This window comes from Drosophila takahashii, chromosome 4, assembly GCF_030179915.1.
Source record: "Drosophila takahashii strain IR98-3 E-12201 chromosome 4, DtakHiC1v2, whole genome shotgun sequence".
NCBI lineage: Eukaryota > Metazoa > Arthropoda > Insecta > Diptera > Drosophilidae > Drosophila > Drosophila takahashii.
This window is the reverse complement of record NC_091682.1, coordinates 2,401,285-2,418,321: the sequence shown is the minus strand read 5'-3', so window position 1 is coordinate 2,418,321 and position 17,037 is coordinate 2,401,285. Positions and strand designations below refer to the sequence as shown.

The 17,037-nt window shown below is 34.7% G+C and overlaps 1 protein-coding gene across 8 annotated transcripts in view; it reads left to right on the top strand.

Annotated features, from left to right (window-relative positions):
• The window catches only part of unc-13, a 61,141-nt gene extending 46,038 nt beyond the window's left edge, over positions 1–15,103 (top strand). For 7 of the 8 annotated variants that reach the window (XM_070218137.1, XM_044395371.2, XM_044395370.2 and 4 more), the window contains 14 exons: positions 1,551–1,875; positions 1,957–2,229; positions 2,301–2,459; positions 2,515–2,640; positions 7,183–7,350; positions 7,417–7,698; positions 9,967–10,188; positions 10,270–10,436; positions 10,508–10,799; positions 10,857–11,214; positions 13,694–13,792; positions 13,869–14,031; positions 14,091–14,217; positions 14,274–15,103. In XM_070218137.1, coding sequence (XP_070074238.1) covers positions 1,551–1,875; positions 1,957–2,229; positions 2,301–2,459; positions 2,515–2,640; positions 7,183–7,350; positions 7,417–7,698; positions 9,967–10,188; positions 10,270–10,436; positions 10,508–10,799; positions 10,857–11,214; positions 13,694–13,792; positions 13,869–14,031; positions 14,091–14,217; positions 14,274–14,435 — 2,923 coding nt within the window. In that variant the 3' untranslated portion in view covers positions 14,436–15,103. Of the gene's footprint in view, positions 1–1,550; positions 1,876–1,956; positions 2,230–2,300; positions 2,460–2,514; positions 2,641–7,182; positions 7,351–7,416; positions 7,699–9,966; positions 10,189–10,269; positions 10,437–10,507; positions 10,800–10,856; positions 11,215–13,693; positions 13,793–13,868; positions 14,032–14,090; positions 14,218–14,273 lie in introns of those variants that run through there. The other variant, XR_011419578.1, reaches the window with a different exon arrangement.
• The last annotated feature ends 1,934 nt before the right edge of the window (positions 15,104–17,037 follow it).

The following is a 17,037-nucleotide window of genomic DNA, read 5'->3' as shown; positions in this document are numbered from 1 at the left end:
TTTGGGTCGCTGATTACGCTGAACAAATTAAAAAAAAGTTTCCAAAGAACCGTTCTAAAGATATTCAATATATAGATTTTCGGCACTTCTTTTATAAAGCCTAACAGATTTCGTTAGTTTGGTTTTTGACATATGATCAAAATAGTAGCAGTAGATGGAGTATTTCAAATACATTTAAAGTACTTAAAGCAGGGACCGTAATCATTATAAGTTAAATAATATTAATTACTTTGTAATGACTAAAATTCAATTTTTATATTTTACTTAGAGCATAATAATTATTATTGAGCAAAAAAAATAGTACTCAAAAATAATGTTTATTGATGATTTTTTTTTTTGCTCAAAATAAAACTTATTAGTCTCGCGGGCCTCCTGTAAGACTTTTCGCCAATCTGATTTGACAGCCGTCTATGGGCTTATCAAAGCTACCCCCACGATTTTTTGCAAAATGTTATTTTATTCCAATCACAATAAAACTCATCACAGCCTCGCGGTCCTCCTTTAAGACTTTTCTCCAATCTGATTTCATAGCCGTTTATGAAGCCATTAAAACTACACGATTCTTCACAAATTATTTTAGCCACTTTTAAAAAATGGTCGGTCCCTGACTTAAAGTATAAAGTATACTCCTTAATTAACAATAAATACATAATGTACAATAAATAAATACTACAAATAAAATTAAGTAATTTTGAAGAAACATTTTAAATTTTACAAAAAAATATTTCGATTGTTTCTGAGAGTTGACGAACTAAAAGTGACTTCAGTACCTTTAACCAGCGTTTTGGGACAAACAGAAACTCAGACAAACCGAAAAATCCTCTAAAAAACTGTATATTAAAACAATTTTTTTTAAGTCCTATTCATATAATGTGGTTTGTATGTAACCGGATTTTGGTAGGTTGAATACTAGATCCTAACAGGAAGTCCGAGTCCTCATTAAGGCCTTATTTATTTTAAAAGGACATGGCAACATAAACTAAAAAACTGTCCAACGGGGGTGTCCCAGACATATTTTCCAACCGAAATCAGTTATGTTTCTTACGTACATCAATGCCCGTTACCAACCGTATACTTTATTATAAGTCAAAACTTAACTAGATACCATACCTTTTTTAAATAAATAACGCCTTTAGAGTTAGTTCTCACATTAATGCCTGAGGTACCCGAATTTTCTTAACAGGGACTTTATCTGTCCGAGAAATGTTAACCGTCATTCGAGAAGTAGGGCAAGATTAACTCAAATCGTGCTCTTCGACTTCTGTCACTGTATTAGTAAGTGCCCTTCATCGCTACCTGTACTGCGCCACAGCGATGATGATTTAGTCTAGTTTACGAGCGCAGGGTAACCACCATCATCTTCTGTATGTAAATACTACATTTTGGTCGGAACCCTTCATTGTGACGTTATTTTTTTATAAGCCTTGTCAATACACATGTGCCATATAGCACTACATAAGCACAACATAACGTACGTTAAAATACATTTTATTTTTAACAAATTGTACCTTACGCTGATAACTAAATTGTTGTTTATTGGGTGGATGTAGCGAGTGCCACAACTCATCAGACCGTATTAAGGTTCGAGTTTGGGACGAAGACAATGATCTTAAGTCGAAACTTCGTCAGAAATTAACTCGAGAGTCTGATGATTTTTTGGGCCAAACTATTATCGAGGTTCGTACACTCTCTGGCGAAATGGATGTATGGTACAACTTGGAGAAGCGCACAGATAAATCCGCTGTGTCGGGCGCTATTCGGCTTCATATATCTGTTGAAATAAAGGGCGAGGAGAAGGTAGCTCCCTATCATGTACAATATACTTGCTTGCACGAGAATCTGTTTCATTATCTTTGTGAAGAAAATACCGGAATGGTAAGCATTGGATAAATACATTACATTAAGAAGTTTAGTACCTTTTAATAAAAAAACGCATATTTTTAAATATTGTCAAAGGTTAAGTTACCAACTCAAAAAGGTGACGATGCTTGGAAACTGTATTTCGATGAAATTCCTGAGGAGATTGTGGACGAGTTTTCTATGCGGTATGGAATCGAGAATATCTATCAAGCTATGACGCACTTCCATTGCCTATCTGCCAAGTACCTTTGTCCCGGAGTTCCAGCTGTAATGAGTACCCTGCTGGCAAACATAAACGCTTATTATGCTCATACGACTGCTTCTTCAGCTGTGTCGGCCAGTGATCGCTTTGCAGCAAGCAATTTTGGGGTAATCTACATTTATGATTATTTTTACAAGGATATATTAAATATGACACATTTATAACTGTAATTTCTTAGAAAGAAAAATTTGTAAAATTGCTGGACCAGTTGCACAACTCTCTCAGAATCGATTTGTCAATGTACAGAAACAACTTTCCTGCTTCGAGCCCAGAAAAGTTAATGGATCTAAAGTCGACAGTCGATTTATTGACCAGCATAACATTTTTTCGCATGAAGGTAATTTAACTGTAGATAAATTTCAACAAAATATATAATTTATTTATACACTTAGGTACAAGAGCTGTCTAGTCCGCCGAGAGCGAGTACGGTAGTTAAAGACTGTGTTAAGGCGTGCCTAAGATCCACCTACCAGTTTTTATTTGAAAACTGCTATGAACTTTACAACAGAGAATTTCAGGTAAAATTCTTTACATTGAATAGAAACACAACTAGGGTATTCATCTGTGTTGCAGAAGTGTACAATTGTTAAGGGGGGGTAGGGTCTTTAGCACCAAAAAATCGACCAACTTTGCGATTTTTTCTATAAAAACTGGTTGAATGTATTTAATTCAAACCTTTTGTATATTATTAACATCCACTAATTTTTATAACCGATACTATCGGCTAATATATCGGTGGCAAAGCGATTAAAAAACTATTAAAACACTTTTAAAAAAAAGGCGTTTTGCGGTGTTCACTGTACCTTCGCTAAAAATGATCGGATCTCCATTTTGTTGTTACATTTCGCTTAAGAATTAAAAAAAACCCACCCCCTGGGAAGCCCTTTTTTAATTTTTTATTTTCGAGAATTTTTTTCGAGATTCCAAAGTCAAAAATGCGTTTTTCACCTAAAAAAAGGGACTTTCGGCATAAAAAAAAATATTTAAAGTTAAAAACTTAAAAAAAAACGCTTCCCAGGGGGCGGGTTTTTTTATGCAGAAAAATATGCGAGAAATTTGAAAACGATCGGTTAATCCGTTTACAAATGCCGATGAACACGGACTTTCGAAACGTGGTATCGAGAAAAACACACTTAAAGATGCACTTACGTACCTAAAGTCTTAGAGGTTAGGGTACTAATTTTAGCATAACTTCTAAAATTTTTGTCCGAAAAACTTAAAACTTTTTTTGTATATTCTTAAAATATTATTCTACAAAAAAAAAATTTAAAAAAAATTGTTTTTTTTTGTGCAATACCCTAAGTGCCTGATTTTTTGGTTCAAAAAATAGATCAATAACACAGGCCGACAGTGTTTTTGGTGCAGCCCCATTGGCAAGCCTGTTCACCACATCAAGTTGGTTGTGAATAGAGGTGAACAAATTACTTCAATGACTCATAGACTTTGATTGAATCTAATAATAATGGAACCTTAAATGCAATTATGTACAAGGGCACCTAATCCATTTTTTGGCATAGGTTTTAATACAGTTAAGCACAGACCCTCGAAGATATCTTAAAACAAAACATTAAATGTTGCTATTTTTTCAAATCGCGATTGCCCAAATACCACCCGTTAAACGCGAAAAGTAAGTATGCAGATATGCTTATATACGTCTATATTAACTTATTTTAATGCCAATAGGCCTGGACCTTTTAATAAAGTCCATTTTGTTGACCTGCGTAATCATTATTTACGGTCCCTGATTTAAAACCTCTTTTTTAAACCATTATTTATACACAAGTACAAAATATTTGTATACATAGGCTGGGGTGTTGTAGGCCTAGTAAACTATTTATTATGGAAATTATTGTTGGAACTGCTTACACTTTTCAATCGTTTGCAACGCAATTGAATACCCTAAATGTAACATGAATTTATTTAAGTAATGTTAAAAAACTTGCTCGACTTGTTCATGAAGCTTTTATAAGTGATTATTTTAACAAGTAAACAATTTAAAAAGTATATTTAAATGTAAATGTTTGTTTAATAGCAAGTATAACTTTTTTATTTCCTAGAAATAAAAACCTTTTTATAGAAAATACCAGGGACCGAAAATAACTGTTATTGTACATTTTTCATACAAAAAAAAACACGCACTTAGAAGGGTCCTAAAAATTTACAAATCCGTAATGATTCTTATTTTTTGATTTTTATAATAAAACTCAAAAAATAACTGTTATTTTTTGATTTTTATGAATAACAGTTATTCTCTTGACATTTTTAAAAAATAAAATAATTTTAAAAAAACATATTACCCGTGTTTTATATAACTTACTAAAAATTTGTTAAAAAAGTCAGCCGCGCATATTTTATACCTATATTTTTTTTAAATTTATTTTACCCACAAAATCGCCATAAATAAAGTTTGAGTTTTATTTTTGATCACGACTAATAACTGTTATTTGTCAACTTTTATTATAAAACTCAAAAAATAACAGTTATTCTTTGAGTTTTACTTTACAAATCAGAAAATAACTGTTAAAGTGTGATTTTTAAAATAAAACCTATAACAGTTACGGTCCCTGGAAAATACTGCTGCCCTATTATTTTGTAAATACACTGTGCAACATTTTTAAGGTTTTTGAGTGTAATTGCGATTTAGTTCGGGGTTAAGAGCCGAATACAATTTTTTTTTTTATTTGCTCAGAATTATTATAATTATGTATATTTAATATTTTTTAAAGAAAGAAAAATAATAGAAAATAGTTATTTTAGAAAAAGTGCAGCTGTCGTAAGATTGGATTTCAAATTTTTTTTATCCGAACGCGAGACAATCCAAAAAAAACGCCATGTGGGTTTGAATAGTTTTAATCAGTAGTTTCAGATTTTGAAACTGCGGTTAAATTTTCGGCGTTGCATTGTGATATTAATGATTTAAAGAAAAACAAGAGAGGGCGCTGTAGTCGGGTTGTGTCCCGACTATCTAATACCCGTCACTCAGCTAAAGGGATGGCGAGGGAGATTGATATATACAATTTTGATTGCGCGTAACTTTTTAATGAATGGTCCGATTTGAAAAATGTCTCCTACATATCGGTAGGTATAAAAATACACAACAAAATTGCTTCTCGGAAATCTTTAAAGGTGTGGGCGCCGGACACATTTTTAAATCGTTAGTGAGCGATTGTGGGCGTTAGAGGGGGCGTGGCGCTCGACTGAAATAAACTTGCGCTGCGTAGGAAGCCCAAGAATATGAGCTTTTGTAGTTTCCGAGATCTCAGCGTTCATACGGACAGACAGACAGACGGACATGGCTAGATCGACTCGGCTAATAAAAAATTACAATGTAACCTTTTACTCTACGAGTAACAGGTATAAATATATGAATTTTGTTTAAGTCAAATATCACTGTGGACGGCAGAATGAGAGTGTGCAAAGGTGACACACGAAGGATACACGAAGAAATGAAAATCTGCTGTGATCGTCCGATCATAACGTTCGATGCATCGCAAAAACTAAGAGGATTGCATACTAAGACTTAAACAATTTTTATTGGTTTGACAGAAAGGTCGGCGGAACTGTACAAAAAAATTGAGAAAATTGGAGCTGTTAGGCCGGTGGGGATAAATAACCACTTGTATAGCCTAGTTGTATTCTTATTGAAAATACGCGTCATATTATAAAATCCGAAACATCATTATAAGAAACGATTGTTCTACGACTTTTGAAACAACCCGGGTTTTGAAGGCTTATAGTTTCTAAACGAATAAATCTTTTCGTGCTGTACCCCTTTAAAAAGATAATATGCTATTCTCGCCGTCTTTATAAAAATTGGTTAAACACAATAGTTTAAAATTTTTGGCAAAAAGTTTATTAAGTTTATTCTTCGTGCAAAAGTATGTAACAGCTAGAAGGAAGCATTTCTGACCCTATAAAGTATATATATTCTTGATCAGGATCACTAGCCGAGTCGATCTAGCCATGTCCGTCTGTCCGTCTGTCTGTCTGTCTGTCTGTCCGTATGAACGCTGAGATCTCGGAAACTATAAAAGCTAGAAGACTGACATTTTGCAAGCAGATTCTAGGAGTTCCTACGCAGCGCAAGTTTGTTTCAAAAGGGTGCCACGCCCCCTCTAACGCCCACAATCGCGATTTTAAAAATTTAAATATTTCGGAAAAGTAAAAATGTTTTATTGTGTTTATCAATACCTATCGAAATGTAGAAGAAATTTTTAAATCGGACCATTCGTTAAAAAGTTACGGCGGATAAAAGTTTTTATCCCCATCTCCTTCGCACTCCCTTTAGCTGAGTAACGGGTATCTGATAGTCGGGGCACCCGACTATAGCGTTCTCTCTTGTTTTTTAAATCACTTTTTGGCTATTCTCTAAAGCGACTCTAACGATTTCTTTTTCAATTTAAAACTATGTAGCCCTTGAGATTCTTTAACTATGTAACATATTTTATTTATAAAAATGCGCGTTTGAATGCCCAATAACCAATTAGATAAGAACAAATTCTTTAGCTTAAGGCCCCGTAGCTATAGCTAAGTTTAAGTTCGTCTGTAAATTTTACATTATAGTCGAACACTTTATAATAATAATAAGAACAAATTCTTAATAACGATTTTTAAGGTATAAAGAAAACATACTATTTTGACATCGACAATAATATTATGTAATTTATGTAATAAATTAATTATTAAAGGCCGGAAAGCGCAAAAAAAAAATTCGGATATCTTCAAATATTATTTCTATACATCGACTAACAATTTAATGTAATAAATTAATTATTACAGGCCGGGATACAGTAATGAATTAGTCTTGGCCTTGTCAATGGAAATTTCTTGATTTAAATGCCATTAACATAGTGTTCATACGCGTATTATAGCTAAAGAGATTTATGTTGAAAACATAAACTTCTGATCGGTCGTGACGATCGCACCATCAACATACAAAAGTTCTGAAATTATATTTTGTGACGAAAAATGCTTGTACATTCTACTTAATAAACGTACTTTATAAAATATTAAAATATTGAATCATGTTTAAAATTACCTTTGGTTTCTTAAATGTACAGGTGGATCCCAACGAAGCAAAACGGGCTCCGGATGATCATGAACCCAAATTGGATAGCGTTGACTTCTGGCACAAACTAATAGCTTTAATTGTATCGGTTATAGACGAAGATAAAAACAGTTATGGAACAGTTTTAAACCAATTTCCTCAGGAACTTAATATTGGCCAAGTAAATGTTGCATTCATTCCTATTTGCTCTTAAAATTAATAATTTTTCCCTATATACAAATTGCAGTTATCAGCATCCTCAATGTGGCATCTTTTTGCTGTCGACATGAAATACGCACTTGAGGAACACGAACAGCACCGTCTATGCAAGTCGTCGGCTTACATGAATCTACACTTCAGAGTTAAATGGCTATATAGTAACTACGTTAAGGAGGTGCCTCCCTACAAAGGTGCGGTCCCCGACTACCCAGCATGGTTCGAACCTTTTGTGATGCAGTGGCTCAACGAAAATGACGATGTGTCATTGGAATACCTTCACGGCGCATTTAAACGAGACAAAAAAGACGGGGTAAGAACTCCAGTAGGAAATTAAAAACCTGGAATAGTAAGTTCTCTGCACACATGTACGAGTAAAAATATTAAGAGCCGTTTCCTTTTCCACCTCTTAAATTAACGGAAGAGTTTAAACCTAGAAAATGTATGATCATTATACCCGTTACTCGTAGAGTAAAAGGGTATATTAGATTCGTGCAAAAGTATGTAACAGGTAGAAGGAAGCGTTTCCGACCCTATAAACTATATATATTCTTGATCAGGATCACTAGCCGAGTCGATCTAGCCATGTCCGTCTGTCTGTCTGTCTGTCTGTCCGTATGAACGCTGAGATCTCGGAAACTATAAAAGCTAGAAGATTGACATTTTGCATGCAGATTCTAGGAGTTCCTACGCAGCGCAAGTTTGTTTCAAAAGGGTGCCACGCCCCCTCTAACGCCCACAATCGCTTATATACGATTTTAAAAATTTCAATATTTCGGAAAAGTAAAAATGCAGTTTTATGGTGTTTATCCATACCTATCGAAATGTAGAAGAAATTTTTTAAATCGGACCATTCGTTAAAAAGTTACGGCGGATCAAAGTTTTTATCTCCCCCTCCTTCGCACTTCCTTTAGCTGAGTAACGGGTATCTGATAGTCGGGGCACCCGACTATAGCGTTCTCTCTTGTTTAGAGTTAAAACGTACTTTAAATTTAACGTGTAGGCCAAAAAGGAAAGTAAAAACCTTTGAGTAAGTTCTCTGCACATATGTACAAAGAGTAAAAAAAATGTGAACCGTTTTTTTGTCCATACGTTAAATTAAAGGTGGAGTTTAAACCTTGAAACATTTTTTTTGAGGTGTAAACTGGCAGACGGTATTATGATTTCAGTCAGAAGTTTGCAACGCAGTGAAGGAGACGTTTCCGACCCCATAAAGTATATATATTCTTGATCAGCATCACTAGACGAGTCAATCTAGCCATGTCCGTCTGTCCGTCTGGCCGTCTGTCCGTCCGTCTGTCTGTCCGTTTCTACGCAAACTAGTCTCTCAGTTTTGAGGCTATCGCGATGAAATTTTCCCAAAAGTCTTCTTTCTATTGCAGGTAGTATATAAGTCGGAACCAACCGGATCGGACAACTATATCTTATAGCTCCCATAGGAAGGAAACGTAAAAAAAAATCTAGCTTCGGTGTTATTTGAAATAAAACCTTCTACTCTTGGAAATATTATTATACCCGTTACTCGTAGAGTAAAAGGGTATATTAGATTCGTGCAACAGTATGTAACAGGTAGAAGGAAGCGTTTCCGACCCTGTAAACTATATATATTCTTGATCGGGATCACTAGCCGAGTCGATCTAGCCATGTCCGTCTGTCCGTCTGTCTGTCTGTCCGTCTGTATGAACGCTGAGATCTCGGAAACTATAAAAGCTAGAAGATTGACATTTTGCATGCAGATTCTAGGAGTTCCTACGCAGCGCAAGTTTGTTTCAAAGTTTGTTTCTAACGCCCACAATCGCTTATATACGATTTTAAAAATTTCAATATTTTGGAAAAGTAAAAATGCAGTTTTATTGTGTTTATCAATACCTATCGAAATGTAGAAGAAATTTTTTAAATCGGACCATTCGTTAAAAAGTTACGGCGGATCAAAGTTTTTCTCCATCTCCTTCGCACTCCCTTTAGCTGAGTAACGGGTATCTGATAGTCGGGGCACCCGACTATAGCGTTCCCTCTTGTTTTTTAAATATTTCCGAATTTCGAATAAAATATTTAAAAAATCGGACGACTATATAATATAGCTGCCATAGGAACGATCGGAAAATTAATGGGAAAGTAATAGGAAATAAATTTTAGCTTTTTCGGTTTTTATTGTATTCTCTTCTACTTTAGGACATGACTCTTTTTAAATATTTCCGAATTTCCATTTTAATTTTATCAAAATCGGACGACTATATCATATAGCTGCCATAGAACCGATCGAAAAATTAATGGCCGAAGCTAGCTTTCTTTCTTGTTTATTTTACAATAAAATTACAATTTCGACTCTAGGTACTGGGGGTCCAACAGTTACGACCGCCGATTAAATAAAATATCGAAGTATCAAAGCCGAGAATGTTTAGTTCGTTCAGTTAAATTTTTTGGTGACAGAAATCTAAATTAATGAATGAATACTAAGTTAATTAATTGCTACACTACTAAATCAGCTTTTTTGTATAATTCTTTAATGGCTTGCCCTACACCCTTACTTGTGCAATATTATAACCATTCTTAAATTCTTAAAATCTGCATTGTCTTTTAGTTTCAAAAGAGCAGCGAGCACGCGCTTTTTTCAAATTCGGTTGTCGACGTTTTTACGCAATTGACGCAATGTTTCGATGTTGTTAGCAAACTCGAGTGTCCTGATCCAGAAATTTGGAAACGTTACATGAGGCGTTTTGCTAAAACAATCGTAAAAGTGCTAATAGCTTATGCGGATATTGTAAAAGTCGAGTTTCCAGATCATATGAAGGATGAAAGAATTGTGAGTAGAACAATTAGCCGACAATTTAACACCCATACACTGTTCCTTATGCATCCTTTTCTTGTACTACTGCGGTAATAGGCCTGCATACTTATGAACAATATCCAACAACTAAGAGTGCAGTTGGAAAAAATGTTTGAGTCTATGGGAGGGGATAAGCTAGAAGAGGACGCAGCCAATATTTTAAAAGAACTTCAACAGAATCTGAACTCGGCATTAGACGATTTGGCATCACAATTCGCCATCAGGTGAACCCACAGATGCAGTGCGGAAAACGTAATTTTATGACTAATTATAACTTATTCATTTTTAACATTAGTTTGGAGCCCCGAATAACTCAGTCGGTGCGAGAACTGGGTGACATGCTACTTTCAATCAAGGGGGGCAGTGGAACTCTGGCGGCTGGTAACCTAGCAGCCCAAAGAAACGCGGTCGCCGTTGAGGCCGATGAAGTTTTAAGACCGCTTATGGATTTGCTGGATGGTTCTTTAACTCTTTATGCCCAATCATGTGAAAAAACCGTACTGAAGCGATTATTGAAGGAGCTATGGAAGATCGTAATGCGAATATTGGAGAAAACAATTGTTCTACCACCAATGACTGATAAAACTGTTCGTATAATGATCTCTAATCTTTGCCATCAAATATATATATATATTCTTTAATAGATGATGTTTAAGCACCTTACTGACAATGCAAAAAACTTAGCATCCAATGCAAAAATTGAAGACATGGGACGATTGTTCAAGTCACATATGGCTGGAAAGCAGGATGTTAAAAGTGCTCTTAGCGGGGTAATGGACATATCAAAGGAAGTCGAAAAAAATTTATCACCAAAACAGTGTGCCGTACTTGACGTTGCCTTAGATACAATAAAACAATATTTCCACGCCGGTGGCAATGGACTGAAAAAGACATTTCTTGAAAAATCGTCCGAGCTGCAAAGTCTACGTTATGCACTCAGTTTATATACGCAAATGACCGACACACTAATCAAAACCTTTATATCTAGCCAAGTCCACGAGGGTAAGTACAATTGAAATTACCTAATAAGATAGACAATAACTTCTGTTAGTATTTTTGAGTTCAAAGAGGTAAAGTCGTATTGGAGACAATATTTTTTTAAGCCTAGTACTCAGTTCGCCTAAGAGTTTCACTAGTCGAAAAATATTAATCTTTTAGTGTGACCGAAGTTTTCGGAGTTCATCCGCAATGCATGTAGCATGGTCTTACTCTCAGAAAACAAATCAACTTACAAAACGTTGATCCGACCTGGGTCGCAAGCTTTAAATTTGCTGTTGGAATGGCGATATGTATTGCAGCAACTCCTACAGGCAGTTTTCCATTGGTTTTTTTTTTTAAGGCTTTGATTTTAACGAATGTTGAAAATGAAGGTTGGTCGCACGACTAGTGCATATGACCAGATACTTTGTCTTGAATTTTGTGTTACACAAACTTAACCTAAAAGTGAATCCACACCACGAGGTCCCTTGCCCTACCCGGCGTGAAATGTGCGTGTTTCTTCAACGGCCTGTGAATGTGGACAATTTTTTTTTTTTTTTTTAAGCCTAGTACTCAGTACGACGAAAACTGCTAGCTAAGCATAAGAGTAAGCGAGAGGCAAATAGGTAGCTAAAGCCTTTAGCCGGGGACTTTTTTCACCGCGGTACTCAGTTGAGCTAAGGAAATGGTAAGGAAATACTAAAAAAATACTAGATTTAGCGGGTGAATTCCGATGAACGCCTTTAGCCGCGGCCCAAAGAATAAAAAATTTGATCTTTGGCTGTGTTTGTGCAGAAGCGGTGTGCCAATAACATATTATAAATAGAATGAAAGCCCCAAAAACCAATGGAAAACTGCCTGTAGGAGTTGCAGCAATACATATCCTCATTCCAACAGCAAATTTAAAACTTGCGACCTAGGTCGGCTAATCATTTTATAATATTTCAAAATTGGCGCCAGTTGATTTGTTTGCAGAGAGTAAGACCATGCTACATGCATTGCGGATGAACTCCGAAAACTTCGGTCACACTAAATGATTAATATTTTTCGACTAGTGAAACTCTTAGCCGAACTGAGTACTAGGCTTTATTCTTTGGGCCGCGGCTAAAGGCGTTCATCGGAATTCATCCGATAAATATAGTATTTTTTTGGTATTTCCTTACTATTTCCTTAGCTCAACTGAGTACCGCGGTGGAAAAAAGTCCCAGCTAAAGGCCTTAGCTACCTATTTGCCTCTCGCTTACTCCTATGCTTAGCTAGCAGTTTTCGTCGTCCTGAGTACTAGGCTTTAGTTACGAATTTTGTACAATCATTAAAAAATGTAGGTAACAAAAATTTTAACCCGTGAGTGAAAGGGTATATGGTATTCGAGCAAAAGTATGTAATAGTATAGTATATAAAGTATATATATTCTTTATCAGGGTCACTAGCCTAGTCGATATAGCCATGTCCGACTGTCTGTATAAACGCTAAGATCTCGGAAACTTCAAAAAATGAAAAGTTCGGATTACCCACACATATTCTTGGGCTTCCTTCGCAGCGCAAGTTTGTTTCAGCCGAGCGCCACGCCCCCTATAACGCCCACAATCGCCTTAAACGATTTTAAAAGGTGTCTGGCGCCCACACCTTTTAAGATTTCGGAGAATTATAAATGCAATTTTATTGTGTTTATTTATACCTATCGAAATGTGGAAAAAAAATTTCAAATCGGACCTTTCGTTAAATCCATTTCCCTCGCACTCCGTTTAGCTGAGTAACGTTTATCTGATAGTCGGGGCACAATAACAATAAACTTCCGTTTGCCGAATTTAACTTCCTTTCTTGTTAAATTTAGTTACCTTAAAAAGCCCGCTTTATAACAGTTAATTTTAACATTAACATGACCATTAATTTTTAGATAAAAGATTTTTCAAATAGCTTATATATTTATACCCGTTACTCGTAGAGTAAAAGGGTATATTAGATTCGTGCAAAAGTATGTAACAGGTAGAAGGAAGCGTTTCCGACCCTATAAACTATATATATTCTTGATCAGGATCACTAGCCGAGTCAATCTAGCCATGTCCGTCTGTCTGTCTGTATGAACGCTGAGATCTTGGAAACTACAAAAGCTAGAAGGTTGAGATTTTCCACACATATTCTTGGGCTTCCTACGCAAGTTTATTTCAGCCGAGTTCCACGCCCCCTCCAACGCCCATAATCGCCCACTAACGATTTTAAAATGTGTCTGGCGCCCACACCTTTAAAGATTTCCGAGAAGTATAAATGCAATTGTGTTGTGCATATTTATACCTATCGAAATGTAGAAGTCATTTTTTAAATCGGACCATTCATTAAAAAGTTATACGCAATCAAAAAAAGTTATATATCCATCTCCCTCGCACTCCATTAAGCCGAGTGACGGGTACACGAACCCGACTATAGCGTTCTTTCTTGTTTCATTTTCCTTACGTTCTTTTTAATTATTTTTCCACGCTTTTATTGAAATTTTAACATAATTCAGTTGACCCTGAAAACGCAGAGGAAAGTGTTGGCGAAATTTCCGTGCAAATAGACTTATTTTCACATCCAGGCACCGGCGAACATAAAGTAAACGTTAAAGGTAAAGTAGACTAAATAAAAACAAATATAATTTTCTTTTACTGATAACATACTCATAATTAATGTCCTTTCCTTAGTCGTTGCTGCAAATGATCTTAAGTGGCAAATACCGTCGGGAATGTTTCGACCATTCGTTGACATCAATCTAATCGGACCACACCTGCAGGAAAAAAAGAGAAAATTCGCTACAAAGTCGAAGTCTAACAATTGGTCACCCAAATACAACGAATCATTTAGTTTGTAAGTGGTTGTTAAACATAAGTTCTAAAATTTTATAACACATTAAATTTGTCTTCCAGCACCATTGGAAATGAGGAGCAGTTAGACTTTTTTGAGTTGCACATTTGCGTTAAGGACTATTGTTTTGCCCGTGATGATAGACTTGTAGGCGTGGCTGTAATTCCACTAAAGGACATATCGGAAAAGGTTTGGAATGCTTTTCAAAATTAAAAACACAATACTTTTTATGTAATGCATCACAGGGCTCGGTCGCATGCTGGTTACCCTTAATGAGGCGTATTGAAATGGACGAGACGGGTTGGACCATTTTAAGAATTTTGTCACAACGTAATAATGACGAAGTAGCCAAGGAATTTGTTAAGCTGAAATCGGAAATACGGCAGGAGCCAACAATGGGTACATAAACATGGCAGCCCGTATTACCCAATCTTCAAAACTTCACCTACAACATTACATATTACAAAAATCTTAAGTTGGCAAAAGTTTCTTAATTTTTAATTATTTTACTACGATTCCTAGGCACCATTCTCATATAAACCAAATCATACATAAAATATACAATATAAATATAAAAGTATCTCTAAACACTATGGATGTTATAAAAGATATGTTCTGTGACGTATACGTGAATATCATGATTCTATCACGTTTATGAAATGACCCACATTCAAACCTCCAAAAATATATGTAATGCCCAAAACAATATTAAAATTTGCACTCAAACTTTTAAAAAACTGATCATATTAACTTCTGGCTATACACATATAATTTTGTCAACTGATAAATCCGCATACTTTCGTACATTTGTACATAATGCTGGTCGAACGCTAATAAATTTATTTACTAAATCCATTTTCATCTGTACATTTAAAAATCACTACACGCACATTCCTATTTATGTAAATAAGTACCTGTATAAATATTAATTGGTAATTCTCGAAAACATTTGTTAAAGATACTTCACATAAACAATTAGACCATGTGAATCCTTATTTTTTTCTATTGCAATAAAATTTAAATAGTATTTAAATTGTCGAAATAAATATTAATATTTCATCAAAGATAAAAACAAGCTTTATTAAGAATCCAAGATATTGCGGCTAGGGAAGGATCTAGCAAATCCAAATTTAATGGTGGGTTTAAAATTTATGATTTAAAGATGTTTTTTTTTTTGGGCTAATGGACAATAGGTAGTGTTGATTTATTTGGCCGATAGTGGATGCGGCCAGGTACATTGGAACCGTCACACGACGTGACGTAGAGACATTAATGTAGAGTGTATGATGTAGAATGTCATAGCAGCGTTCCCAGTGGTGAGAATTTGACCAGAGTAGTCAGGGAATGTGTAGTTGGGGTCTTCAGGCGCGTTCTTGTGACCCGAATGATCTATATGTGGTGTACAAGAATGGAACGTATTGCAGCGTGCCGAAAAATAAAATTTTAGAAAGTGTATGTAATGACGAATGTAATAATTTTTCGTCACAAATGTTGATATCATAACTTTTGTATGTTGAAGGTGCGGTCGTCACTAGTTTTTTACCTCGTTAAGAGGTGTTTTTATTTAATATCAGAAGTTTTTGTTTGTTTACTTTAGCTCTCACAGGAGCTAATATATACATTTAAATTTAAATTGGTCAATCATAATTTTAAAACTATTGTATTTAAACGAATTAAGTTAAAAAGGCGTTGAAGTATTTCAAAATACCTTTTAAACGAGGTATAGCACATGTCTGTAGCTTTAGTAGTGTAGAACTTACAAACTATTTCGTAGCTATTTTTAGCTTTTTTCCCGCTAAAGTAGCGGGTTTTTCCAAAAGTCGTAGAACAAGAGATTCCTATATGGAACTGTTAAATGCAAATTACCTGATTTCATGACCCTAAAATACAGTTTGGACACCCACGCACAAAATTCAATGCTCAGGAAGCGTTAGTTGTTCTGAGCTGGCAAAAGTGGCTATTTTCGTTTCTTAATAACTTTTAAACGTGAGTTTTTACAATAATGTGTTATATAACAAAATTTAAGGAATCTCAAGGGCTATATAATTTAAAGTTTTAAAGAAAATCGTTAGAGCCGTTTTTGAGAAAAATAGAAAAAAAGTTTAAAAAAAATTGGTTTTGTGCATAAGTTTTTAAGTATTGCATATACATAAAGAAGGCGTTTATTGTACTTCAAAATACCGTTAATATGAGGTATAGCACAAGTCGCAAGGTATGGGCTTACGAAATTTAGCTATTTAAAGCTGTTTTCCCGCTAAACTAGCGAGTTCTTCCAAAGTTGGTAAAACTAATGTTTCTTATATCGAGCCGTTTAACACCATATAAAATTTCCAGGACTTTAAACCAACGTTTTGGGACAGACTGACATACTGACAAACTCACAAACAGAATTAATCTTTAATTTTGGGAAGAAGAAGAAAAAATATTTTAGCTATAACTTTTAAACGGAGTATCGGATTTTATCATATGATTCATATTTTCTCATCGTTTACTAGGCCTTTAACAATTTTTAATGATTAAAAATTACCTTTTAAGTGTTTTGACAATTTCTAAATGACAAACAGTAAAAAGTCATTTTTTAATCTATTAAAAACTTACAATTATTTATTTAACCGTCCATTTAATAAACAATAATTTTAAAATTTTTTTATTTATTATTTTTTTGTGTTATGTAATTTATTAAACATTTTTAAATATTTTTTTTTAATTTTTTAAAAAATTTTATAATTTTTATTAAAAAATCGGAGCGTCCGATTTTCTTATATGACCCCTCATATTAAGCCATTTTCAGTAGGAATACAACGAACGTTCTGCGAGGGGCCAATTATCCCCACCGGCCCTAACAGATCCAAATTTCTAAATTTTCACTTCTACACTTTCACCTAGAGCGGTAATTGTTTTTCTTGAGGTCTATCCTCAATCCTTTAAGTTTTAGCAATACCTTTAATTTGGTGTATTCGGACTATATCGGACTATCACAGCAGATTTTCAATTTTGCGGCTATATATA